This window comes from Brassica napus, chromosome C4 (genome assembly GCF_020379485.1).
Source record: "Brassica napus cultivar Da-Ae chromosome C4, Da-Ae, whole genome shotgun sequence".
In the NCBI taxonomy this organism is placed as follows: Eukaryota; Viridiplantae; Streptophyta; class Magnoliopsida; order Brassicales; family Brassicaceae; genus Brassica; species Brassica napus.
Genome location: NC_063447.1, coordinates 247,316 through 273,577, shown reverse-complemented (window position 1 = coordinate 273,577; position 26,262 = coordinate 247,316). Strand labels below are relative to the sequence as shown.

Genomic DNA, 26,262 nt, shown 5'->3' with positions numbered 1-26,262 from the left:
ATATTTCTATCTTTATATTTATAGGGAAAAATATAGAGATATGATATTTCTACCTCTAAATATAGAGGCAAAAAGTAATTTTCCTCTATATTTTCCTTTAAAATAGAGGAATTCTATTATAGAAGCATACATTGGAACATTTTCACATCTATAATAGAGATTTCTATTTTAGAGGAAAATATAGTATTATGTTATTCTTAAAATTAATAAAAAAGATATTATTAGCAGGGTCTCATATTCTTATAACTTACCAAAATTATGGCGATAAAGATAAATCTTAGGAAGTCAACGAAGACATCCAATAATCTATCGCCATGTGTCGGCCACAGAGATCCGGTGCAGAGAAACAATTATGAAGAGTCATGCAGGGGTGGGATGTTGATTAGAAAGCCTTTCCTAGATTACACAAATATATATATAAATGGCTCGCAAGTCGCCACCGCCAAATCCAATCAGCTTCTCTTCTCGGAAAATTTCTTCCGTGATCGGCGGATTGTGAACGCCGTTCACCGAGATACGTTCGCATTGATCTGTTTCTGTTTCTTCCACACGTGGTGGTTAGTTACTCTGCTTCATCAGATTTACCTTCTTCATTGCTTATATGCTCTCTTCTAACTTGCCTGAGATTTGTTTGTTCGTGAGGTTTTAGTGCAATTAAGAAGCCACTAAAATCTAAATCTGGATTTTGATTTCACACACATGCAAATTGTTGTTTTATAGGTTAGATTCCAGAGCTTCTTTTTTTTTAATTTTCAATTTTTTTATTCTGGTCATTGGATCCCTTTTATATTGTTTAGTTCGTGTTACGGATTCTCTGGAGGCAGGAAAGAAACCTTCTTTATTTGCATGCTCCGTTTGTTTCGCTTTTATATTGGATTATAATCGTTAAAAGCCTCTTTGCATGTGGCAGATTCCTTTTCCCCAAGTGTTATCATCATCCTACAATGGCCTCGATTCTTAACCAGACTCAAGAGCTGCAGCAGTCTTCTAAGGTTCTTGGCCATGTCAGATGCGAAAGCTACTTTCTTTTCTCCGGAGAAAGTAATCTATCTGATGCTCTCAGAGCTGTCTTATACTTTCTCGGTCTCGCCTACTGCTTTATCGGCTTGTCAGCCATCACCGCAAGGTTCTTCAAATCTATGGAGAACGTCGTGAAACATTCCCGTAAAGTGGTTTCAGTTGACCCCGTTACTAAAGCTCAAGTCATCACCTACAAGAAAGTTTGGAACTTTACCATCGCAGACATCAGTTTGTTGGCGTTTGGAACTAGCTTTCCTCAGATTTCTTTGGCTACTATCGATGCTTTTCGGAACATGGGCGAGCGCTATGCTGGAGGTCTCGTCTTGTACTTGACTTTTTAGCTCTAAAAGTCTTGAAAAGGTCTTGACTCATTGTTGTTTTGTTTGTATAGGTCTTGGTCCTGGAACACTTGTTGGCTCGGCTGCTTTTGATCTTTTCCCTATCCACGCTGTTTGTGTCCTGATGCCAAAGGCTGGAGAACTCAAAAAGATATCTGACTTAGGTGTTTGGCTAGTCGAGCTGGTTTGGTCTTTTTGGGCTTACATTTGGCTATACATAATCCTTGAGGTAGTGTTTACTGTGAAACTACCTGCCTAAACATGTTCTGTTGAAGTTTAATACTCAATGAACGTGGTCTTAAGATGTTGTTTCTTTTCATGTGTCACATAGGTCTGGTCACCAAATGTAGTTACACTTGTGGAGGCATTATTAACGGTCCTGCAATACGGTTTACTTCTAGTTCACGCGTATGCGCAAGACAAGCGTTGGCCTTACTTGTCTTTACCAATGTGGGGTTTCTTCTCCAGCCTATAGTACTACTAGTTTCTGCGAAATGGATTTCCGCTAATGATTTGAATCTTTGTGTGTTGTATATGATAATCAAAAAAGGTCAAGAGGTGATAGGCCAGAGGAGTGGGTTCCAGAGGAGATTGATACATCAAAAGATGACAATGATGTTCATGACGTGTATTCGGATGCTGCTCAGAGAGCTGTTGAATCAGGAAACAGAAACATTGTTGATATCTTCTCTATTCATTCAGCTACCAATGATGCAGGTAACTTCAGCGTAATTACTAATCCACGTTATCTCTGTGACTTGTTGTATATTAAAATTTCCCTGTAACAAACACCTTTGTAGGGATCACATATCATACAGTGGCAGATACTCCAGTGGGATCTTCTACGAGTAAGCGTATGGCCAAGAATGCTACTGTTTTTGACATTTGGAAACAGCAATTCGTAGATGCAATCACGGTAAGAGTCTTCAGCTTACCGTGTGCTTTTGTTTTAGATCATCATCAACACAAGTGTCTTAACTTGTTTCTCTTCCAATTCCCTAATCAAAACAGTTGGAAACATCTGAATCCAAGAAAATTGATAGCATTTACCTTCGAATAGCCAAATCCTTTTGGCAATTGGTCCTTGCCCCTTGGAAAATTGTTTTTGCATTTGTGCCACCTTGCAACATTGCTCACGGTTGGATCGCTTTTATCTGCTCGCTTCTCTTCATCAGCGGAGTAGCCTTTGTTGTCACAAGATTTACCGACCTTATAAGCTGTGTCACTGGTACACACACACATAAAGCTCTGAAAACTTCCATCAAAAGATTCAATATGATATTAGCTTTTGAACAATTGTAACACTCTTGCAGGTGTAAACCCATATGTGATAGCATTCACAGCACTAGCAGCTGGAACTTCATGGCCAGATTTAGTAGCAAGTAAAATTGCTGCAGAGCGACAACTCACTGCAGATTCAGCCATAGCAAACATCACCTGCAGGTTAAAAGGAAAAAAACTCAAAAGCCATTTCAAACTAATCAAAAAGATGTTCCAATGATCTTATTTTTTTTGTTTTGCAGTAACTCGGTGAACATATATGTGGGGATAGGAGTCCCGTGGTTGATAAACACAGTGTACAACTACTTTGCATACAGAGAGCCTCTATACATAGAAAATGCGAAAGGGCTAAGCTTCTCTCTGCTGATATTCTTTGCAACATCAGTGGGATGTATAGTGGTGCTTGTGCTGAGAAGGTTGATTATAGGAGCTGAGCTTGGAGGTCCAAGGCTGTGGGCTTGGCTTACTTCTATTTATTTCATGTTGCTTTGGGTCGTCTTCGTTGTTCTTTCTTCTTTGAAAGTTTCAGGCATCATATAAAAAAGTAGAAGCAATCAAAAGCCAAGGAGAAACTAGTTACCTGTAATAATTTGCATGGCAGTTGGCTAAACATGTATTACAAACCTAAAGCATATTGAAAATGAACTGGGTTGGAATCACTACTGGCTATACAGAAGGGTTGGTCAGATTTAATGGACTGGTTTTTCTACGATCCATTAACGCATGTTTTTAAGAATAAAAATAGTAGTAGTTAGGATTGCAAATTTTGATTATTTTCGTGTGCTTTTACTTTCAATAGCATCAGTAATACATTCTTAGCCCTCTCCACTTGGTGATAACACCAATGGATCGGATCGGATCGAATCGTATCACAAATGTTTTGGAACTAGAAAGCGACAACATGATCAAGCAAACAAAATGAGCTTATGATTCAATTCTCCGGACATTCTCAGGTTTCAAAAGATGTAGCAGTTAAGTCCTGCCTCAGATAAATTCACAACCACAAAAACTATGGGATAGACCAGATATGGGTTATAATTTTGAAGGTTTTAAGCAAGAGCGCCGGTACAGGCTGTAGCAGGACCAGCCTCCACCTGCGTCTTGGCCGAGCTGTACTTCTTCGTTATAAACCTGTTCCCAAGTTATCAAAAGAAGGATATATTCAGACAAAAGACAAATTCTATATGTTTGATAAGTTGAAAGAAAGCAGGAGCTCGCTCACCTGAAGAAATCTCTCCATAGCAACTCATACATCAGCCAGTTCAATCCCGTATCTCCTGGTCCGTTCCTGATAAAAATCATTTCAAAGTATTTGTAAAAACTACCCTTAATATGTCAACCTTGAAAGACCGACCATTTACCTTGGAGCTGAAGGGGTGGTTGAAGCAGAAATAGTTTTCTTGAGCTCATCAAACATGGAACGAGGAGAGATGCTTCCCATGGCTAACCAAGGAGAGATCTTGCAAGAGAAGTTTGCACCAAACACACTGTTATTCCCTCCTTTCTGATTGCCTCCCTTGGCCAAACGAGCTTGACAATCAGCTGCAAAGCTCTTTAGCCTAGTCAACGCCTCTGTCTCTCCTCCAACCATGGTCGGTTTCCCCTCCTAGACAGAACAAAACGTTCATCGATCGATCCCAAAGTTTCCACCTTTTCTAAATGCTAACACATAGTAGGGGGAATCAAATAAAGCACAACAAACCTGGCTGGTTCTGGCACTAGGGTTGATGCCGAGGTCCAAGAGAGAAGGAATATCGCCAAGCTGAACATCTCCTCGAGAGGGCAAGCTTTTCAACTGATCCAAAGCTGCGATCGTCTTCCTAATCTCAAGCTTCTGAACTTTATCCTTGAACGCTCCGTAGTTCGAAGGCAAGTCTTCAACTTTGAACGGCAAGTCGTCCAAGTGATAGAGAGTGCTTCCCCAAAAGTAGTTAACTTCAACGCCTTCCTCCTTCATAGCACTCTCTATCTTCCCTTCCGCCTTAACCTCGTCGTGAGACACTTCCCTGTGAGCGTAAATCGCGTCTGCTCCGATCTCCTTAGCCAATTCCACCAGAACAGCTTCCGGTTTCCCGACCCTGACGACGAGGTTCGACCCTCTGGCCTCGAGATTCTTCCGGAGCTCGGAGACGGACTCGATGAGAAACTGGGCGCGGAAGGGACCAGTCTTGTCGAAGCCGGAGGAGGATTTGCCGTAGTCGCGAGGGTCGAAGCAGTAAACGGGGAGAAGGGAGAGGCACTCGTCGTTGGCGGAGTTGAGACACTCATTGTCGTGGACGCGGAGGTCGTTTCGGAACCAGACGACGGCGGATCGGCGGAGGGCGGCGGCGGAGGAGGGGTCGACGGGGCGGCGCGGGACGATGGAGAGAGGGGAGTGGAAGGGGTTAGCGGAGAAGGTGGATTTGAAGGAGGAGACTCGGGAAGGAGAAGGAGAAAGGGAGGAAAGGGAGAGGTGTGTGAGGTAAGAGGCCTGCGTTGGGATCTTGACCTTGTTTGGATGATGAGCGAAGAGGTGTGAGAATCTAAACTGTGTTGTTGTGGTTGATAAGGGAGAGAAGGAGAGAGATAGCGAGGCGATTGGTAGAGAAGGAGAAGTGACAATGGCGAGTGCTTCTTCTTCTTCTGTGGATTTCGTTTCTGCGTCTACTACCACCTTCGATTCCATTTTTTGGGATTAGAAGACAAGAGAAGAGAAGACTCTGTGTCTGTAGAGTGAGGACGATAAGCTATCGTCGATTCTCTACCTCTTTTTCTTCATTTCTGTTTAGTCTCATTACCATTTCCTTTATCTTCTTTTCTGTCGTATTCAAGCCCAATGGGTATCAAAGTTTACAAGGTGAAAGAAGAAAAGGCCCAGACGTATATCAGGTTTCTTTTTAATAGAGATGTTGGTTTTCTGTTGACATTTACAAAAAAATATTATATATCTATTTAATTATTACATTACATGTGTGAACATTTACATTGAAATGTTATTTTATTTTGAAACAACAATTTTTATAAATAAATAATCTAGCATTGACTTTACAAGGATAAAGCTTGAATAATAAGAGAATTGAAATTTGGATGATGTAATGTTTTTTGGTGTAAAAGTTTCTCTCTTTGCTATACATTTCCACTGTTATTGATCATTTCTTTCACGTATATCAAAGATATATTAATACCATATCATTCTCTTTGCTTGTATAGTATCACTAGAGGAAATCACACATAAAATATACAAAATAAATTCAAACTATTGGTGTCCAAAGACAAGAAGATATATATTAAGCTAGTTGAAAGCTTCCTAATAGTTAATTATCCTTATGCACAAATGATTTCATCATTTACAAACAAACAAAAAAAAAACTGATGCGTCAACTAAAATGTTAAGAAAGGTTGGAGTCAGTACACACTACTACTGAAACATTTTCTTCAACTAGCAGCAGAACATTCTAAAAACTTCAACATCAGTCTCATAATATACATGTGCTTAATTCCCAAAAGAAAAACTAACCACGAAACTGTGCAGATCAACCAACCTAATTACTGGAACCATTCGCAAACAGACTTTCCTGAAAAGTATAAATATCTGTATATAGTCTCAAGTCCACTCTTACTACCGCCAAATATAGTTTAAGTTTAGCAAACGCAAAGACGCATACACATGACTACACATCCATATATATACACGAAAATTTACTAACCATCAAATTTATTTCATATAGGTTAGTAACAAAAATAATTAATAGGAGTTAAAGACCAACAAAGAAAACGTGAGCCTTGGCTGTTCTGAACCCGATCATGTTGGAGGATATGTCAAAGAAAGGTTGAAGGATATACATCAATGTCAATGGTGAGGAGCTCATGTTGGAGGAGGGGAGCACGTGCAAATTACATGAGATAGATCTCGTGTTTGTTGGTTTGCACGTGCCCTGCTTCTCCAACGTGGAGGTTCTCATCCGCATTTCCAAGAAGATATGTGATGTTTTGTAATATGAGGAGGTGTGGTTATGGAAGCTTTGTATATATAGGCCCAAAGATCGCATTAATGGAACATATATACACGAAAATGTATAATGCATATTGGCGTGACTGTGTTTTACGTAAGGCAAAAGAACCATGCCATGCTATGATGGCACCTCACGCAAAAGAAGGGCTGATGAAGAAAAGTGAGAGAGTGAAGAGCGCTAAAAAGAAACTAGGTCTAAACAAATAAATTGTCTTATAATACTTGCTAGTGTACAAGCTTTTATTTTCATTAAAAAAAAAATTAAACGTGGGTCTTGTCTGTCCTTAATTTCACAAACTCTATATAAACCGTAGGTGTACCATATGAAGTGTTGTTTGCAGGATCCTATGCAGCCTGTCACACTTTGACAAGCAATATCTTAGGCATGCCTCTCTACTATTCTTATAGCATCTACACTATAATAAAATAAAAAAATTCAAAAAAAAAACTAACTAAGATTGACCAAACATATAATTAAAGTTCCTACTATCCAAGTATTCGACTACTCCCGAAATATATACAAATGTTTTCTTTTAATCACGGATTCATCAAAATACATTTGATATTCTATAATTATCTATTTAGTGATAACCTACATTACATTTTCTTAAGCTATTGTAGTAGTATATTTTAAAGCTTTTACATTCAAATATGAAATTATAAATTTTCTCTCTGTAACATTTATATTGCATACATAAAATGTTATCATAGTTTTCTCTGTATATCATGATGACAAATGCCAAAGTATAATAGGAGACTCATTTGAATTAATAACATACGTGTGTGTGAGAGAGAGAAGGATCAAAAAAGGGGCAGGTGGGTCGTCAAAGACTGTTGGGGGCAAAAGAAGAGAAGAATAATGAAAGAGTGCACGTAGGGCTTTGCGTGTTGGCCTAACTTTCTCTAACACTAAAGAAACGCATTCAAAATATGATGAGTTTGTAAGGTCCCTATGTTGATATCATTCCTCCCTCTCATATTAATTGTGTATAGTATTTGGTCTATGTATATACTGTTGAATCCTCGACGCTTGTGTAAACATAGACTCTGGATAGGTAAAGTAATTTGTGGTCTTACTAAGTTACAAGCTAGGTAAAATCCTATATTAAATTATTAATTGAAGAGCCTAATCGGCGAATGTTTAAAGTTATCCAATAGTTGTACATATAGTATAGTGACATCAAATGTACATGTTTAGAGTTCACCTATTGTGAAAAAGTATTAACATGTACATGCAGTTTTGGTTGATAACTACTAGAACGATGGGAAGAGATAGTGATTATAAAGATTTTCCTTACATATACTAACATGTAGTATTATAAAATCATGATCTATAACATTAGATGACGAACTCCCGTGCTTGCACATGCATCTACATGTGTTAGTACGTAATTTCGCCGTTTGAAAATATAAAAGGTTTTAGGTAAAAGAATGTTTTAGGTAAAGACATACATATTAAAAATATCACTAAAACTTTAAAATAAAATCTACTTAATAAATTACAAAATAAACTATAAAATATAATTTATTACAAAATTTCTGATTTAGTTAAAGTTTACTTAGAATATAAAAAAACATCTTAAATACTAGAATCTCCTAAATACTAAAACATCAAAAATCTTTATTTTTCAAAAAAAAACATCAAAAATCTTTTTCACATCCTACCTATTAGGAATAAATGGAGTACTCTCATAAGCTTTGGCCGATGATTAAAAGAAAAACAAGATGGAAGAGCAGCAAGAAGTGAGTGCGATACACGAATTAGATGGTGTCACCCAGAGAATAGATGAATCAGCAAAGAAATCTTTTTACTTGTAAAGAAAAAAAGAGGAGACAGAGAGTCTGACAATGAAGTCATCACCAAATCTATAAAACACATTAAAGGTTACGTGTCCGTATCACACTCGTGTTTCCTACTATAAATGCTCACTCCCATTTAATATGGGACATTGTCTAATGAATGCATAGTTTTGTTGTTCAATAACTTAAATGCATATGGAGTGTCAAAAAAAAATCTCAAAAGGGTTTCGAGAGAGCTCACTCACTCACTCAGTTCTATTGACGACGCAGGAGTGTTGACCTAGCTAAGAACCGCTGACGCCATCAGCAACAAAGAAAAACAGCTACACAACAAAGACTTTTCTTTGACCAATCCAACATCAAATAATGATTGCTTATTGTTTTCCTTATTCTTGATCGATAAATACTACGATAATTCATTTTTTTGTGCAACACTACGAGAATTCATAAACACATCATCACATATGTTGATTGCTTGTTGTTTACTCAAAACAGACGGGCTAAGCTAAAGATAAATTGGGTCAATAAAAGCCCATTAAAAAGGCAAATTGTCTCTGTTCTTTAACTGGATGAAAGTTTTATAAGTTAGATCATTGTAATATATTCTAAGGAAAAAAATCTCCAACAAAAAACAGAAGAAAGAAGTGGCATAGACAGAGATACAAAGACAATACTACAACCACCGAATGGTGTTTATTTCTTAGCATAGGTGATGCGCATAGGGGTTTGCTGAATGGTGAAACCTTCAAGTCCATGCATGGCAACCGTAGACTGCATCTCATCAGCAAACTCGACAAAGGCAATACCAGGCTTGGCTGCAACCATCCTAACCTCCTTGAAGCCATGGTACTTGTCGAAGAGAGCCTGAAGAATCTCAGGAGTGGTGTCGTGAGGAAGGTGTTGGACAAAGAGGATGTTGTTTGGGGGTGCCGGTGCCTCCGGAAGATTGCTTTTCACACCACCACCACCACCAGGGTATGGTACTTGCGAAAGCTGTGAGTAAAATTTAAGAGGAGAAGGATTAAAAGAGAACGATAGTGAAAGTGAGAAAGAGAATATGAAGATAAGAGAGAGAGGACTCACAGGAGGTGCAGATCCATAGACACCAGGATATGCTGGCATGGCCATACGTGTAGAATCATGGTGCTGCTCTTTCTTTTTCTTACCACCTGCAACAAAGATTCATCGAAAACATACTGTTTTGTTGATAAAGGTTTGAGAAGCAAAGATATCCCAAAGTGATGAAGGATGCTGATGTGACTACTAATAAGTCAATGCAGAATGAACATGCACAACGGTTGCAGCAAATGCGAGTAAAGGAAGCAATGCAAGAAAAAGAGAGTAACAAGTCTCACGCACCTTTCTCCTCCTGACGCTTTCGTTTCTCGCGAGGAACAAAAGTACCATCGGCCTTGGCAATAACATCTGATTTTGTTTTTGCAAACTGTATTCTCTGCCAAAGAATGAAGATTTGATATGATACATCAAAGTGACTATGAGAGAATATCTCAGCAAACTTAAACAAAACAACCTAAAAATCCAATTTTCTTCAATAAATCAAAAAAAAAAAAAAAAAAAAAAGCTAGTAGCAAAATCACCAACAGAGCTTCCTAAAGTGAGCCAAAAGGCATCTCAAAGATTCATCAACCTAAAAAAATCAATTTTTTTCAATAAGCCTACGAGCAACCACAAACGACTGTATAACTAATATGACTTGCATTACAAGTAGAAAATCACCAACAGAGACTTGAAATCAACCCCCTAATAATGCAATAGCAGCCAAAAGGCATCTGAATGATTCATCAGCAAAGTGAGTGTAATGAAGGAAGGAAGTTCAAATCAAAAGGAAGGGGTACCATGGGTTTGTCGTAGAAACGGTATCCATTCATCTCGGAAATAGCATTGGAAGCAGATTCGGGATTGTCGAACACAACCCAAGCTTGTCCTTTGTGCTTCAATGTCTTAAACGCCAACACCTCCACTATCTTCCCGAACCGCGAGAACACCGTGTTCAGCGACTTCTTCAGCTCTGTATAATTACGGTTCCGATTGGTAGTAAGAAGAAGAATTATCAAATTATATATAAAAAAGAAGAAGAAGAAGAAGATATTACCATCGAGCTTAACTTTTTCGTTGAGATTATTGATGTAAATCGTCTGGTTTGGAGTCACCTCCGATCCAGCTTTATTAGCTGCCGCTGCCGCCTCCTCCTGCATCATCATCTCCATTCTTCTTCTCTAAACCCTCCCTCCGCCCAAATTTGAGAATTGGGGAGATTTCAAGACGTCTTCACCAACAACAAACAAGTATTCGTAAAGCTCTAAGCCCATTAATTAGCCCAACCATTCTCTTTAATGGGCCCATTTGTTAGCTTTTAAATAAATCGCCATGACCTTGTACTACCCTACCCCCACCCCACTACCTACCGCTTCTTACCTAACTTCATTACGTCATGCTTGTAACCACTAGCAGATTTGGTTTCGTCTAATAAGTGTCACTTACTACTTGCTAGAGTAAGCAAAATGGGATAACAAGACCCTATTAGAAGCAAAATTGTGTTATCGTCCAAGTCATGCATGAAGATGTGTCTGCTATGCTTCCTTGGAGTGAATATGAAATGACATGGTCTTTCCGACTTGAATCAACACATGTTTAGCACTGTAAAAGAATAAGTTTATGCAATATTATGTCATATAGGAAAAAAACACATGAATTCAAAAAGTTAGTTAGTCTACTATGTGGAAAGAGTTTTTTAAAAAATAAGTTTAAACCACTAGATTAAAAATTATTTTAAATTTTGGAGCCTTAAAAAGTTCATATTAATCGGGGAGCTAAGGCGAGTGCTTTTTTCAATACACTGTAGGCACGCCTCTACACACAAATGTGGAGGATAATGGAATACAAATGTTCTCAGACCCTGTTTGGTTCGACAATAACTTCAATCTAGATTTGTTACCAACATCACAAATATATTGCAGCAAAAAAAAACCTGAAAAACAAGGATGAGAAGAGATATAATCTCAGTAAGATTTTTTTGAATTTTTATATATATTTTTTTTTTATATTATAGAGTTACACTATTTAAAAAAATTATCTCACTAAGATAGTTGCATATATTCTTAAACTTCAAAGAGTTATGGTTCACTTGAAAATGTGCAAGATTATGGAATTCTTCTGTTTAGAGAGTTATCAATCACGGTGAACATGGGTACATAATATTTTGATAGATTTCTAGATTCCCATAGAACTCTATCCCAACTTGGGGAATGTTTTGACCAATGGAGAATTTTATTCTCTTTATGATCATACTCATATAATCACCTTTTCTCTCTATGATTGGTTAAACAATAATAATTCGACATGGCAAAAACTGAACACCCATTGTTTCGCTATTTCTACGGCCGCCGTAAGAGCCAACCAAGTGGATACAAAACCAGCTGTGTGTACATCAAAATACTTATTAAAATAACATTTTCACCAAACTTGTTGTAGATTTATAATAGTTGTAATGGTGTTCAACATTAAGAGTGAGAAAAGGGGAGGAAATAAAAAGAAGAAAAAACGGTGAAGGCAACTAATAAGAGACGAGCAAAATTCATTTAACTAATTCTAGGATTAGACCCATGTTGTATGTGGGCGAAATATTATTTGATCATATAACAGTTCAGTTTAAAATTAAGATGAAAATATAGTAAACATTATTAAGCAATATAAGCTTTTGTGTTTGAGTTTTAATTTAAAATACATGTTATATTTGGGAAAATCAGAATATCCCAGGCTAGTGATATTATATTTGAATGACGCAAATGCCAAATTATGTTATATATATTGTAGACCAGTGTTATTTGAAGTAAGACAGGAAAAGGCGTGGAGCATTAAGGTCTTTGTCAATTTGTAAAACAGAAAAGAAAATTCCAACGGAAACCCAAATCATATCCTCTTCACGACAAAGCACTTATTAGGTTCTGATGTGTAAAAATGGTCTTAAAGCCATATTCTGAAAATGACTCAAGCTAAAGAATTAAAAGCTACATTTGATGAAAATATAAAAAAAAGAAAATAAATATTCATTTGTAAAAACAAAGAAAAGAAGTGCAAGATCCATCAAAGCAAAGGAGGAGGGAGGGTCGACGATTGAGACAGTCTCTTAGCATCTAAGCAAGCACACTTAAATGACAATATTCCTCTGCGTATGTTAGTTTAGTTATGATTTTTTTCCAATTCATATCTATATATAATTCAGGCATGCATTGCGTTATATCATCCCCTGTTTTTGCCATATAAAATTTTACACTGCATGTAGATATAGTCGCTGTCTGGTATTACGAGATACACAAACCATCATAATAGTTAAATATGATATGTGATAATATATGGATGCTTATTTCTGGTTATGGAGATTCTCGGTACGGCTTTGTGTTTTTACGTTCTTTATTCTTTCTATCTAGTATATTTACTTTAATGCAAGAAAACTGGTATATATATGAATGCTCAAGTAATTTTCAATAGACTGAGTAGTCACAAGCGGGTTCAAGAACTTGTAGACTTTCTTTAGGCGTATGACTAACTCTTTGATTATGATTTATGAGGAAAGTGGCAGACACTTTTCTGTATTGACCCAAAAGGAAATTAGTTTCCAAATACTTACAATAATTATGACACATCAATTTCCAGCTGTGATTACTAGTAATTATATGTTGATTGTGTAATACACTATACCATCCGTTGATATTTTCCAGAGGTTTGTTGATTAATGTGTTATACTATACATGATACATAATCCCATAAGGGATAGTTGGTCAAACACCAAAAACACACACACATAATTATTTGAATCAAAAGTATATAAAAACATAAAATTATATTTTTTAGCAAAAAAAAGAAAACAATTTGAAAGTTTGGTTTTTATTTTTTTGTTCCCGTAGCCTATATAAATAAGGGGATCTAAAACCCATACAACACATAATAAGCAGCTATACTCTCTCTGTCTAAACACTTTCCTTTTATATTCGTAGTCTTTCTCCTCTCTCTTTCTAGAAATAGAAACCATGGGAATCGCAGAAGAAAGCAGCAAGCCAATGTGGGGGAGCATCAGCCATGCGTCTCCAGGCCACGCTCTTAGTGGCAAAATCATGATATCCTCAGTGATCATCCTCTCCGTCGCCCTTATTATGATCATCTGCTTCCACAGCTACGCCAGATGGCTATTCCGCCGTCAGAACCGTCGCATTCGCCGCCGGATTCGTGCTCACCTCCGTGCTCTCTCCGCCTCAACCATCTCCTCCTCCTCACTCTCCCCTCTCGATCCAGCGATCCTCGAGAAGATTCCGATCTTCGTTTACTCCTCGGAGACTCATCATCAATCGCCACTGGAGGAGTGTTCCGTTTGCTTGTCTGAGTTCGAGGAAGAAGACCACGGCCGTTGCCTCCCGAAATGTGGCCACGCTTTTCACGTCGATTGCATCGATACTTGGTTCCGTTCCAGTTCCACTTGCCCGCTTTGCAGAGCTCCGGTTCAACCCGAGAATATGTCCACCGAACAAATCACTCCGGTTAAACCGGTCGAGGACATAGAAACTGGATGTTCTTCTTCCTCCTCTTCTTCGTCTTCGCCGTTGAGGTTTCCTATGGAGGCGTGTGAGAGACAGCCTATCGATTTAGATGGTCTCACGGTGGAGATTCCCACAGAGTTTGAAGGCTCTATTAACCCGGTTTTATCATTGAAAAGGCTATGGAGCATCTAAACCGGATGTGGCTTGTGGGCCAAGAGAGGAAACTTCAAATGGTTGTATTTTTTGCCAAACCCGCATGAAATTTCAACACGTGGCACTAATACGGGCCCACGCGGCCGTCACTCCTGGACCCCGAGAGCGCGACTTCGTCACCTCGGTGCTGGTGGCCTGCGAAGAGCTTTTTACTTACATTAACTAGCTTAAGACCCCCTTAACTGCCGCAAGATGAATTATATATATTTATAAATATTTTTTAAGTATAATTTATTTGTATCCATTTATGTATTATGTATATAATTAAATTAGAGTAAGCACATAAATCAAAACAATACATCTTATTTATTCACGATATTTTTTTGGTAAATAAATCAAAAAATCATTTTATTTATTTTATATGATATATAACTAAATTTTAATGATATAATATATAATATATTTTAATAAACATATTTATTATTGAGAATTCATACTCATATGATAAACACAAAATTTTTAATGTGCAATTCTTTTAATGCAAATTTCAAAATTAAAATATTAAGAGCATCTTTAACCCTAAGAACCCTCTTAAAAACTAACCCTCTTAAGGTTTCAATACTTTTTTCAATACAAATTAAAAAATTATAATATTTAAATATTTTCTATGTTATATAGTTTAATTTTAAACTATATTAATATATAATATGAATGTCTAGTAAATGAGATTTCATATTCATACGATATATGATCGTTTGTATCTTGTTATTACCAAAAAAAAAATCATTTATTACAAAATTTTAGTGTGAGACATTTAACATTTTTAGTCATTTATAGTCGTTTTACAAATTCAAAATATAAGTTAATGTGATTTTTTAATATCTTTTAATAATATAAAATTAAACAAAAAACTAAGATACAAAAATTATTATATAATATTTATTATTTATTATTCATAATCGTTAATTGTCATATATACATTAATCATATTAGACAATTCCTTAGCTTTTATTTAAGGAAAATGCAAGATTATTATTTTGTACATTATTTATCAATTTAATAGTTAGTTTAATAAAAAGTATAATATAAATTAAGGTGGACCAATTTATTTCTCTTAAAATTCTGAATTTCACTTTTATGCTGACATGTGGGTACAAAACAATGTTGTAATGTTTCTCAATTAATATATATGGAAAATTTCATTTGTTATTTATTTAGTGTTGGCTCTTGAAACCCGTTGATTTTAAATTCCTAAAAGATCAGTCGGTTGTGAATATTGCAGCAAAAGAAGTAGTAGTAATTTATTAAGACAAATCGTAGTCATTGTTGGAATGGGAATCAGACACCACTAAGTTATATTGACCCGAATTCACAATTATTTAAAGAAAAAAAGAACATATGAATGATAACTAAATGATATAAAGAAACATAGTATAATGTTATAGTATAAAGTTAATTATGCAATCATTCCACCCACGAAAGGCACCCCGGTTTGTCCGATCCAACCTTCGCCAACAAGAAAATTGGTGACGGTGAAATTTGAAGCATCAGTAGCGTTAATGACATGATAACCTGGCCAAGTGACTCTGTTTGTCGTGCTAGAGCCAGGTCCTGTGTTATTGTATTCCGCATAGTAAAGTGTGCTCAATGCGAAATTTCCAGACCATGCGTTCCAGCCAGTCGGGTCAAGAAACCCGTCTATGTAAGTCTGCATAACAACGGTTCTCGAATATTCCTTCCACGGCCGACCAAGATAAGTTTTTACTGTATAGTTGCTCGAAGCCAAATCATCCGCGGGTCTTATTGTACACCCATGTAACACAGTTCCAGTGTTCTGGTTCGGGTCGGTACGACCTTGAGCTGTAACCTCGTTCGCCTGACCTTGACGAGGCTGACGTGGATACAAATTACACTTTTGTAACACCACTGCAGCATTGCCGAATATAAAGTCAACCGTACCATAAACATCACATTCACGATAGAACTGTCTGAGAGAATGCGTATATAAGGTATCTTGATAGGCTTCGAAACTACAACTATAGAATACAGAGAAGTCTCCACCGCTCCTCAATGCGACGGCTTGACCCTTGGTTGGTCCTGCCGTGTTGCGGATTGTTATGTTCACGCCAATAAAGTTAGGACCTGTTAGAACTGCGATTTTGTGAACAAAATGTAGAGTTAGTTGATTATTTCACTAAAAAAAACTTACCAGGTTCAAAACAAATACGTTTAGTTGGTTAGCGAGGGTGGTTATGATAAAGAATTCTTGTAGAAATAAATAAATTATTTGGAAATAAATAAAAGTTTGATTAGTTTAATGGATTATGGTATTAGGTTAGTCGAGGACACGACGAATTGACGTGGAGTCAAGACTTTCGGTGGACCATCCGACCAAGTCGCCTTCTATTGCATGGACCAAGTCTAGACTTTCGGTGGACTTGCAATAATTTTAAAAATAGTTATATGTAGGCCTAGTTATATGTGACAAACAAATGTTTCTAAAACTCTAATTATAATATGCCTTGATCATATTTTCAAATATTTGTTTACTTTGTGGTGACTAAAACTCTAAATATAATATGTTCATCCAATTTAAGCCACATATTATGTTCTACGTTTTTCACGTATAACACTATGTTTTAAAGAATAAAAACGAATATTTTTTTCTATATAGATTGGTTTTTACTTTATGTTTTGTGAGATATATGAAGTACTTACTAAATGTGGCGGACTTGAAAGTGGTCCATCCATCAACGACGCTCCGGTTTCCGGTGATAACAGTTTGGTTAATGCCGTCACCGATCATCATCACATACCTCTTGTACTTCGGAATCTCCACGTATTCCTCGTACAATCCCGCCGTTACGTAGATCAAGAAATAACCGTTACTACCGTCAGTTTTATTAGGCGCGGCAGCTACAGCTTCGTTTATAGTCGTGAAGTTTCCCGTCCCGTTCTGATTCACCGTCACGATATCGCTGACCTGAACAGCGTCTACCCCAGTTTGGAGAAGCTTTCTCCCAGACCTAGTCACGGTGTTGTAAACAGCACGCGTCCTTTCCGTCATCTTTAACGGTAATCTACCGTTACGGAAGCCGGAAAACTTTTTGAAGCTGGCTTCTGGTTTCCAAACCGGCCTCGATCTTTTCCTTTTTGGCACCCAACCTACAAAGTGAACACACCAATCCATAATTTCATGTGACAGTATAAAAAAGTGCCTATTCAGCTAGAGATTATTATTCTACATTTTTCTGTTGTGAGTAGATCAATGTGGTAATCATTTCTAGAAATAAAACATCAATCCCACAAGTATGTAGAAATAAAATGCAGATATCGTGCCACGTTATAGAAAATTACGTGCTGAGTAGATTATAATAAATGGAGAATACGTGCATGTTAATTTTTTTTGTTTTGTTTATATACCTTTGGAAAAGAGGGCAAGAGAGACCCCATAGAGTTTTGTATCGTTGTAAAGATCACCAGAGAGACCATTTTCAGATGCCGTGGATTTAAGTCCTTCAAGGCAAGTCTGTTCGTTGGTGATCGCAGCACTTAGGAAAGTATGAACATCGTCAGCCCTCGAAACCGACAGCGTTTTGGTGGCATCTACGGTCTGTGAGCTACTAAGGAGGAAGTCTATAGTAAGGCTGGCTAGGAATTTGCAGTCTTCGAGTGCCCGCACGGTGGATTTAGCATCCACTTTGCCTTTCCGGTTTAGTTGATAGTCGATCATTGAGATGAACCGCCTGGCACGTGAGATGGACCGTCTGAGAGAGAAACGACCGTAGGAGTAAACATCTCCGGGCTGGTTTGGGAGAACTGATCTACAGTAAGATGGATCCGGTGCGTAGCGACATACATTTGATGGGGACGTGGCGTTTCCTGTGGCCTGAGGTCCTGCGGCGAGAGAAGGAGATGACAATATGGAGAAGAAGCTAAGGGTGACCAAGAACATGAAAATTTGAGACATCTTTTTATTTTTGTTTAGAGCTTTATTGTGTGCTCGGTTTGAGGAATTGTGTCAAGTGTGTTGGATTATTTATAGGGATTTGAAGAACGTTGATTTCTGAATACATACAAGTTCAAGTCAATAATTGTGTGTGTACATCTATAGTTTGACGGTGTCACAAATTTCAAACATATATATCATATTACTGTTATAATAATATCCACACGTATATACGTAGATCTGTTTCTCACTAAAACAATTAGACAAATGATTACCGTAACTAAAGCGTAATGAAACTACACCCTCGACAATCATAAATTGGTGTTCAAGTTGAAGATTAATTGATCTTTAATGACCTTACTTGTATAATAAATTTTGACCAACTTTTGTTTTCGCAGTTTATAATTGTCAACCAACGTTAGGCATTTCAAGAAAATTTTCGACTATATATATAACATGTCGGTAAAACAGCACATTACACATCAACTAAAGTCAAGATCTTGACATTGTAAACTTTGATAGACTACAGCTATTGCAAATAGAATTCGTTTTACGACTTTACCTTATGCTTGCTGGGAAGTTTCCATGCATGTGAGAGTAAATGAGATAAACACTTACTCCCTAATATGTAAGGTTTTTGATATTTTAAAATATATATAAGATGCTTTAAAATTTTAAGGTTAATTTTAATTTTATTGGAAATTGTTTAATCAATTGCATTTTATAGTTTTTTTATGATTAATAGTGTGTTTTTATATTAAAGTAAATTTTTTAATATTTGTGCTTTTAGTTATAACATCGTATATCTATTATGAAACAGATGGAATATAACTCATGTGGAATGACGTCATATTTTACAACATGAATTGGGATCCAAATATAAATTGACAAACGAAATGTATATACATATATTTTGTTGCCAACAAACAAAATTGTTTATTTATTTTGATGTATAATTGTAGCAGCTCCAATTATTGATAAGTTAACTAATTTTGTCGCATTAAATTGGCTGGGTATAGAACTTTTGTTATTGAGTTAAGACTTAGTTAGAGGACAGCCAGGAGATACTTATTTGGATATGTTTGTATATATAATCATGAAATCACATCAGTTTGAATAGAATGTACTAGTAGATATCAATATCTTTTTCTTTTCTAATAATTGAATCCATTAGCTACACATGTATTTGGCCGTAAAATCGTTTCAATATGAAGTAAATTTATTAACAGGTTAACTGTTTGGATTTTAGAAGTTATGGGGTTTCTTTTACTTGATGGCAAACATAACTTGATTTTTCTTTTAATGTCTTAAGTTTTTAATTTGTCTCCCAGAAAAAAAATGTATATCTTCCAACCCTAAGATATCTCTCTAATTTTCCCTAAGATATCTCTCTAATTTTAGGGTTGAAGCCCATCCTTAGCCTCACCCTAGTAGATATGTATAGGTAGGTATAAAATCATACAAAATTATGAGCATATATACAGTAAAACCTGGAATAAACTAGTACAATTAATATTTCTTATGTTTTTACAGAAATAAATTATAGTTTTATAGCTTTTTCTTATTTCACAATATGTATTTTTAGTTTCTATACATTTTTATTAGCTAATGAGATGAGTTTTTAAGTTAACTGAAAATTTTAAATTATTATTGGTTAAAAGTCATAAAATATTGTTAAAAGATGCAAAATAATTACATACTGTGTTTTTAATATGTGTGAAACTTTTAAAAAAATTATCAGTTGAAAACGGTAATGGTAGTAAACATAGGTGATAGATCAGCGAAATATTTTTTAATTTTTTTTAGGAGTTTTCTCGTTTGGATAAATCGTAAGTCTAAAACGAAATGGAATGAAAATAAATTTGGCAGGACATTGGCGTTGACGTATTAGTAAATTTAATCGTGTCTCAGTTCTCAAGTTTGGGATCCCAAGTCACTTCTCTCTATCTCTTTGAATAAAGAAAGTCTTGAAACGGCGACGTTACTCTCATACAACGCGTGAAGAATTTCATGCAATGCCAATGGAGTTGAAGTGTTTGCGTAACTAAAAAAAATGTAAACGACTTTCGTAATGGAGTTGAAGATCATCTGTATAAAGTACAGTTTTCGTTTAGTATATTCTATTTACTTAAGCAAAACCCACTAGCAGTGCTAGTTGTTCGAATTACGCGGATAAGGCATGTGCCTTCTTCATATTGCATTATTTGACAATAAATACTCTTTGCCGCCGGAATGCTGGCTACTTCTAAAACTGGAGTAGTAATCACTCTTCAATGAAATAACAGCAAGTACATCAAGCATGCCCCCTACTATATAGTTTGGATATATCATATATGTATTGCCTATTCTTTTCTTTTTTTGTAACACCAACTTAAATTTAAAAAAAAAGTCAAAAAACATGAAAGTTTACAACCGAAGCAGAAGATCCCAGAAACATGTTCGACGGTAGAATGAAACTAGAAACATTACAAAACAACTAAAGATAGAACCATCTAGGGCTTGCTTGGATCATCGATGATGCAGGAACATCCACACCTCACTCAACGACAGCACCCTTTGTGGCGTCGCCCCCAATCGCGGAAACTTTGGTGCTGCGAACCGCCATGATCTCTGCTCACAGTTGTGGGATTAACTCTCTCTCGATCTTCTCCAATTCACAGGTGCTCATCAAACTCGTGAAGTCCAAGGGAAGACATCTAGAGATCGCAGGACTCCTCAACGACATATATCTTCTCTCTTATCGTTTTACTGCTATTGAGTTTATGTTTATTCCTAGACTAGCTAATGCTAGAGCAGACTCTGTTGCCAAATAGACTATCTCTTTAATGTACCAGAACCAAGTTTAATTAATTTAAATAAATGATGTTTCACAAAAAAAAAAAGAACCATCTAGGGGAGAATCTTGGAGAGAGTCATGCTCAGCGAAATGAAGAAACCTAAAGGGATATGTATATGTATATGTATTGCCTATTCAAAAACACATTAAAAGAGGTATATATGTCTGTACAAACAGTATAAGCAGATTCTAAACGAATACAAGTAATTTGCTAGCTGCTTCTAATCAGAGCAACTACATCCATTGGTACGAAAATGGAGTTCTCAAAAAGCGAATAGATGCTAATATATTTATCAATTTGTTAGCAAGGTGTTGCTGAATATATGTATATGTAAGAATTTGTATTTGCAAATTCATTACAACCACTTGATACTGCTGATCGATTTCAAAACAAGGAAGCAAGTGGTGGATGTTAAACAAGAAAGAAAACAACGTTTGACAATTGTGGGATCACAAAATCATGTGTCCCACTGACGCCCGTTTAAGGCATGTATAGAAAAAAGGATTGTTAAATCATATTTAGTAACCATCGGGGATAGACTTATCCTGAGTTTCCTCAGGGGAGAACACGAAAGGACCAACGGTGAAGAGCTTCATCTTAAGCTTGTTTTCTAAGAGACGATATGTCTGGAGAATGGCTCCGCTAATTCCACGGTTGATCTCAGTCGGATAAGAACAGGTATCAGCTGGAGAAAGCTCAAGAAACGCTCTGCACTCTTTAATCTTGATCACCTTCTTCTTTAACCCCTTCACCTCCGATGGAGAAAGCGTCGCCAGGAAATAACCCTTAGCATCCGTCGCTTGGCTGAGCACCGTCACGTCCTCTCCCTCGTAACCGTATTCGTCCGCCGTCTCGCATGTCACCCTCGCCACCGCACCTGTCCACGTATTGAATTTATATACAACTTCGTTTCTTATAATATACTTATCTACTTTTAAAGTCCGTAATTAACTTTTTAAAATAAAAATTTAACATATGCAACTTTTCTTATCTTTTTTTGAAGCCGCGTTCATTATGATAATTACATAATCAGTTACATTATATATGACGTATATTACCTTGGAGAGGGGTAAGCTTGGATCCTTGTTTACAGTAGATAAGACCTTGAACTCCGATCATGGAAGAAAGTAGTTCTCCGTCGGTGGTTGTGTCTGCTCGGGCGGTGACCAGGGACGAGATAAGCAGCATGCATGGAATGAAGAAAAACGAACATTGTAGGGCCATTTTTTAGTTTCTAACTTACGAGAGCTTTGTTCAACTGTATTATAGATGTATAAATGTGTTCTGTTGACGAACGAGATGTTGTATAATGATAGCTATATAGGGTTTTAGCGACTAGGTTTAAACGTCCAAAATTATAAAATGAGAATAAGGGATGTGAGTTGGGCGCACGTTTTAGCTCATGATCCCAATCATTGCATGATTATGCATTAGAAGACGTGCGGCCAGTAATTATAGGTGATTTATGTTCAATTTTATTCCACGATTATCTGACTCTATTCTTTTGCCATGCAAAAATAAAATGGTTATATACTCCGTTTCTAAAAAATCTATGTTTTAGAATTTTCGCAATTTTTAACAAAACATATTAAAATTTAGCTATAAATGCATAGTTTTTTGTAATTTTATATTTCTTATATTTTTAAACCAATAAGATTTTAAGAAATGCAATTAATGTTTTTGAACTTCACAATTTCTCATTATTAGTTGACAAAAATTACATTGGAAATATAAAATATATATCTTTTTGAAACAAAATTTTTCTCTAGAATATAGATCTTTTAGGAACGGAGAGAGTATTTAATACTATTTTACAGGCATGCTGTCGTTTATCTCTGACTCTCTACTTGGGTTCTTCTTGGCTTACTACGGCATTGACAAAAAACGTTATATTTTCTACTAGTTTTAGGGCATGATCAGAGCTTGTCCATCTTATCTACATAAAAATTAATTGGCCCAGAACTCAATTTCCCAAACGATTTGACCAAAAGAAACTGCCTCAACAGCAACAAGAATAAAGAAGTAGGCGGTGGTGGTGGTCATCTGATAAATGCTTGCGAGTCTCCTCCACTTTCTCCTAAAAACTTGAAAACCAAGTAGTCTCAAACTGGTGTCGGAAGAGAAAACACATTCCATCTGATCAGTTTTGAGGCCAAGCTAGGCGAGATCAACGACTTGCTCAGGTAAAAACCTAACCTCTCTTCAGTTATAACCAAAAGCACATGTTCGTATTAATTTGTATTGAAGCTGGTAATTCTTTTATTTCATAGGGATTCAAACAGACCACACTGAGTCCATCTTTGAACTAGTAGTACATATGCCATATGCTATGTTCTCTCAAGATAAAACTTCAACAAACGCTGATCAAAAGACAGAGATACACCTCCCGGCATACATATAATATATTAATATATGTATGTATTTTTATTTACAAATTACATCCAACAAAAATCCAATAAGTTAAAGATCAGTTCAACCGTTCCGACCATGTATATAATAATAATACATTCTCCTTTCTCTTCCTGCTGCGTGTGATAGTTACCCAAAAAGCTCTCCTCAATGGAAGTCACCATCCATCGTAATGTTATCACCAGTTCCACGGTCTTGTTTGTGATTTGGCTGCAAGACGTAGCGCCATTGAACCGCTGCTACTGCCCGGACCGAACCGCTGCTACTGCCCGGACCGTTGCAGATACCTAGCCTGATTATGAACGAAGCCGTGCAGCCTTTCTCTATCCCTTCGCTTTCTATCCATATGCATCCTCCCATTAGCCCAACGAACCTAGCCATAGATAAAATGCTCTCACTCTTTAGCTCTTTTGTTACACCACCACATGCTTACACTTCATATTAATATATGATATACTTTTGAGTGCATTACCGTTTGCAGAGAGCTAGACCGAGTCCTGCACCAGAATGGTTCCTCTGAGCTCCAGTCCGAGGCTGCACAAATTTGGTGAAGAGAAAAGGAATGTCTTGCGTGTGAATTCCACATCCTGTGTCCTTCACCTGCACCCATATCATTAACATTTACAACAACACAAGTACTATGAAGCTCTAATAACCTATGTGGATTGGTTGGGACTAACCTGCACGCATAGGTAGAAGTGATTGTCACTTGGAACTGGATAGAAGTCAGGAGATGGTAATTCTCTCAAGGACTCAGGTTTCATGATAGAAGCTATGATGGAGACGTGGCCTTCCTTGGTGAATTTCACAGCGTTCCCCATGATGTTGAGAATAGTTTGCATCAGACGTTTCTCATCGCCTATAGCATAAGCCGGCAAGTCTGCAGATAGGATCAGATTCGTCGATAGTTTCTTCACCGATGCGATTGGCTTTATCAGAGAGATGACCTACAGATTCAAAGCTTTTGTGTGAAGATAATGGACTTCACTGCTTAATCTGGAGGGATATAATTAGTAGTTTACCTCTTCAAAGATGGCTTGGAGACTGAACGGTTCATTTTCCAAGAGCAAGCTCCCATCTTCCAATCTCGACAGATCCAGAACGTCGCTGATGAGCGTAGCCACGAGATTGCTACTTTTCAGTATTGTCTCGATCATAACTCTCTGCTCTGGAGATAGCTCGGTCTCAAGAAGGAGAGAAGAGAGAGAGATGATGGCATGCATCGGCGTCCTCATCTCGTGGTTCATGACAGCTAGGAAGTCATTCCGAGCATGTACCGCCATCTCCGCCTCTTGGCGAGCCTTGTCTAATGCAAAGTTCTGCTCCATAAGCTGGTCACGAGCGTGCATTGATTCCTCCAGAATCGCTGCGTGTGAAAGAGCCACCGCCACCTGAATCAATAAAGAGAGAGAGTCAGAGACAGATTACAAAAATCAAAAACATATATGAATATATATAGACCTGATCCGCCACAACTTCGACAAGTTCCAACTCATGGTCTCTCCATTTTCTCGCACCATCAGTTGGAAGAATCAGGACCATGATAGCGTAGCCTTTACCAGAGAGATCAGACCAGTCACTTCCCTGGAAATTCGAGAGATGCAGAAGAGGCACACGGACAGAAACAACCTCGGGAGGCGCATATCTCCCAACAGGAGGCCCAATCTTAGCCAAGGGACACGTGTGAGGTATGTGCATCGCTTGAGCGCTGTTGAAGAGCTGGTTAATAATCGGGAGATTAATAGGCACACTGCTTCCGACTTGTATCTTATGGCTCAAAGTATGAGAAAGCTGAAGATACAAACCACTCTGAGAGGGCATCCACAAGGCGCACTCCTCGAGACAAAGAGTCTTACCGAGCTCAACGAGGGTGGTCCTAAGAATAGTATGTCTATCGAGAGTGCTTCTGATCTCATGAGTAAGCATCCTCACGTGCCTCCCAGTCTCCTCCTGGGTGAGGATGAGACCCATCTCTCTGTCAAGCTCGTCGGCCTTCTTCTTGAGGAACAGCTCACGGTTCTTGACGCTGAGAAGATCAGGGATGATGTGAACGAGCATGAGGGCAGTGGCGCAGGAGACGGCGGCGCAGGAGACTTTGGCGAGGGTCATGACGATGGCGACGACTTTGGAGTGGTTGAAGAACATCCAGAGGTTGATGAAGTGGGTGGCGCCGCAGAGGATGATGAAGGCGCCGAACTGCATGAGGACCCATTTGTAAGGGAAGAAGGCTGACTTGTTGACGAAGTAGATGAGCTCGAGTGGGATGGAGAAGTAGGCGAGAGCGATGAGGGCGTCGGAGATGTATTGGTATTTGACTAAGAGGTCGTCCTGATTCGCATTTGTCTCAAAACAATCACACGGCTCCATTTTAATTAGCCACTAACGTTGGAGAGAGTTGGAGTCTGCTCTATAATTGCTATCAGATGAGTAAATCGGAATCAATACAAAAAAAACCGATCCAAGTCCGATCTGAGAGAAACTTAACAACACAGATCGATCAGAAGAAATGCTAAATCAGTGAAATCAAACCTCTACTAGAGCTATGGAGATTCTCATCAAACTTACAAAACTTGTACAGATGAAATGAGGAAGAAGGAGAAGAGATGACAAACCTTGGAAGGTCGTAGCTTATGAAGAAAAGGAAAGGTCCCAGAGATCTCTCGTCTTAGCTTTCATGGGAAAAGAGACGACAGACAGTGAATCAAAGTGAACCTGCGAGGGAGAGAGAAAAAAGCGTCACGGAGAGAGAGAGAGAGAGTCATGGCACGTGCCGAAGCTGACGTGGAGGTGAAAACTCAATCCATACGTGGGAATAAGGTGACGTGTCGGTAGATGATTGGACGTAGTTTAGGGCCTCCCAGCCCATACTTCAGAGTCCAATCTCAAGTGGTACGTTCAATTGTATATTTTATTCGGTTTTCCTTTATCGATT

General features: G+C 37.5%; 7 protein-coding genes across 12 annotated transcripts; 2 read left to right on the top strand and 5 right to left on the bottom strand.

The window, feature by feature from the left end:
- The first annotated feature begins 322 nt into the window (after window positions 1-322).
- Window positions 323-3,298, top strand: LOC106396056 (magnesium/proton exchanger). Of its 2 annotated transcripts, XM_048754583.1 has the most exons (10): window positions 323-557; window positions 650-720; window positions 911-1,335; window positions 1,412-1,587; window positions 1,690-1,808; window positions 1,909-2,075; window positions 2,159-2,274; window positions 2,370-2,586; window positions 2,672-2,801; window positions 2,882-3,298. In XM_048754583.1, the coding sequence occupies exons 3-10, from the start codon at window positions 945-947 to the stop codon at window positions 3,177-3,179; spliced, it is 1,614 nt and encodes a 537-aa protein (XP_048610540.1). In that variant the 5' UTR covers window positions 323-557; window positions 650-720; window positions 911-944; the 3' UTR covers window positions 3,180-3,298. The 2 variants fall into 2 exon arrangements, with proteins under 2 accessions (XP_048610540.1, XP_048610539.1); XM_048754582.1 differs by lacking the exon at window positions 650-720 and having other exon boundaries at window positions 328-557.
- Window positions 3,299-3,541: 243 nt separating this feature from the next.
- LOC125585472 (blue-light photoreceptor PHR2) lies at window positions 3,542-5,409 on the bottom strand. Its single transcript, XM_048754584.1, has 4 exons — window positions 4,342-5,409; window positions 4,001-4,245; window positions 3,862-3,927; window positions 3,542-3,770 (listed from the first exon to the last, which is right to left on the bottom strand). The coding sequence occupies exons 1-4, from the start codon at window positions 5,302-5,304 to the stop codon at window positions 3,689-3,691; spliced, it is 1,356 nt and encodes a 451-aa protein (XP_048610541.1). The 5' UTR covers window positions 5,305-5,409; the 3' UTR covers window positions 3,542-3,688.
- A 3,556-nt stretch (window positions 5,410-8,965) lies between these two features.
- On the bottom strand, window positions 8,966-10,740 carry LOC106396058 (U1 small nuclear ribonucleoprotein A). Its single transcript, XM_013836354.3, has 5 exons — window positions 10,544-10,740; window positions 10,287-10,459; window positions 9,790-9,883; window positions 9,514-9,599; window positions 8,966-9,423 (listed from the first exon to the last, which is right to left on the bottom strand). The coding sequence occupies exons 1-5, from the start codon at window positions 10,656-10,658 to the stop codon at window positions 9,124-9,126; spliced, it is 768 nt and encodes a 255-aa protein (XP_013691808.1). The 5' UTR covers window positions 10,659-10,740; the 3' UTR covers window positions 8,966-9,123.
- A 2,348-nt stretch (window positions 10,741-13,088) lies between these two features.
- Window positions 13,089-15,346, top strand: LOC106391684 (RING-H2 finger protein ATL5). The gene has a single exon (XM_013832384.3). The coding sequence runs from the start codon at window positions 13,479-13,481 to the stop codon at window positions 14,172-14,174; it is 696 nt and encodes a 231-aa protein (XP_013687838.1). The 5' UTR covers window positions 13,089-13,478; the 3' UTR covers window positions 14,175-15,346.
- Window positions 15,347-15,463: 117 nt separating this feature from the next.
- LOC106395471 (probable pectinesterase/pectinesterase inhibitor 20) lies at window positions 15,464-18,133 on the bottom strand. Its single transcript, NM_001315863.1, is given in 3 exon segments — window positions 15,464-16,286; window positions 16,854-17,300; window positions 17,559-18,133. Coding segments are annotated over 3 exon segments (1,689 nt in total). The 5' UTR covers window positions 18,106-18,133; the 3' UTR covers window positions 15,464-15,591.
- Window positions 18,134-21,244: 3,111 nt separating this feature from the next.
- On the bottom strand, window positions 21,245-22,232 carry LOC106395701 (protein SEED AND ROOT HAIR PROTECTIVE PROTEIN-like). The gene is made up of 2 exons (XM_013836084.3): window positions 21,980-22,232; window positions 21,245-21,798 (listed from the first exon to the last, which is right to left on the bottom strand). Exons 1-2 carry the CDS (start codon window positions 22,143-22,145, stop codon window positions 21,440-21,442), a joined length of 525 nt encoding a protein of 174 aa, XP_013691538.2. The 5' UTR covers window positions 22,146-22,232; the 3' UTR covers window positions 21,245-21,439.
- A 1,059-nt stretch (window positions 22,233-23,291) lies between these two features.
- On the bottom strand, window positions 23,292-26,155 carry LOC106396626 (ethylene response sensor 1-like). 5 transcript variants are annotated; one of them, XM_048754570.1, is made up of 7 exons: window positions 26,137-26,155; window positions 25,943-26,042; window positions 24,792-25,746; window positions 24,353-24,721; window positions 24,011-24,277; window positions 23,803-23,930; window positions 23,292-23,703 (listed from the first exon to the last, which is right to left on the bottom strand). In XM_048754570.1, the coding sequence occupies exons 3-7, from the start codon at window positions 25,695-25,697 to the stop codon at window positions 23,478-23,480; spliced, it is 1,896 nt and encodes a 631-aa protein (XP_048610527.1). In that variant the 5' UTR covers window positions 25,698-25,746; window positions 25,943-26,042; window positions 26,137-26,155; the 3' UTR covers window positions 23,292-23,477. The 5 variants fall into 5 exon arrangements, with proteins under 5 accessions (XP_048610527.1, XP_048610528.1, XP_048610529.1 ...); XM_048754571.1 differs by having other exon boundaries at window positions 24,792-25,799; window positions 26,137-26,151; XM_048754572.1 differs by lacking the exon at window positions 26,137-26,155 and having other exon boundaries at window positions 25,943-26,061.
- Between the last annotated feature and the right edge of the window lie 107 nt (window positions 26,156-26,262).

Bases quoted from the DNA above. Each gene is read 5' to 3' on its own strand.
- LOC125585472 (XM_048754584.1), bottom strand. From the start codon at position 5,304: ATGGAATCGAAGGTGGTAGTAGACGCAGAAACGAAATCCACAGAAGAA. The intron at 4,246-4,341 runs GTTTGTTGTGCT...TGTTCTGTCTAG, and splicing joins CTAGTGCCAGAACCAGCCAG to GAGGGGAAACCGACCATGGT. The intron at 3,771-3,861 runs GTGAGCGAGCTC...ACTTGGGAACAG, and splicing joins CTATGGAGAGATTTCTTCAG to GTTTATAACGAAGAAGTACA.
- LOC106396626 (XM_048754570.1), bottom strand. From the start codon at position 25,697: ATGGAGCCGTGTGATTGTTTTGAGACAAATGCGAATCAGGACGACCTC. The intron at 23,931-24,010 runs GTTAGTCCCAAC...ATATGGGTGCAG, and splicing joins ACTTCTACCTATGCGTGCAG to GTGAAGGACACAGGATGTGG. The intron at 23,704-23,802 runs GTAATGCACTCA...ATCTATGGCTAG, and splicing joins GGTCTAGCTCTCTGCAAACG to GTTCGTTGGGCTAATGGGAG.
- LOC106395701 (XM_013836084.3), bottom strand. From the start codon at position 22,145: ATGGCCCTACAATGTTCGTTTTTCTTCATTCCATGCATGCTGCTTATC. The intron at 21,799-21,979 runs GTAATATACGTC...ATACGTGGACAG, and splicing joins CAAGCTTACCCCTCTCCAAG to GTGCGGTGGCGAGGGTGACA.
- LOC106396056 (XM_048754583.1), top strand. From the start codon at position 945: ATGGCCTCGATTCTTAACCAGACTCAAGAGCTGCAGCAGTCTTCTAAG. The intron at 1,588-1,689 runs GTAGTGTTTACT...TGTGTCACATAG, and splicing joins GGCTATACATAATCCTTGAG to GTCTGGTCACCAAATGTAGT. The intron at 2,802-2,881 runs GTTAAAAGGAAA...TTTGTTTTGCAG, and splicing joins ATAGCAAACATCACCTGCAG to TAACTCGGTGAACATATATG.
- LOC106391684 (XM_013832384.3), top strand. From the start codon at position 13,479: ATGGGAATCGCAGAAGAAAGCAGCAAGCCAATGTGGGGGAGCATCAGC.
- LOC106396058 (XM_013836354.3), bottom strand. From the start codon at position 10,658: ATGGAGATGATGATGCAGGAGGAGGCGGCAGCGGCAGCTAATAAAGCT. The intron at 9,600-9,789 runs GTGCGTGAGACT...TCTTTGTTGCAG, and splicing joins AAAGCGTCAGGAGGAGAAAG to GTGGTAAGAAAAAGAAAGAG. The intron at 9,424-9,513 runs GTGAGTCCTCTC...TTTTACTCACAG, and splicing joins TCTATGGATCTGCACCTCCT to CTTTCGCAAGTACCATACCC.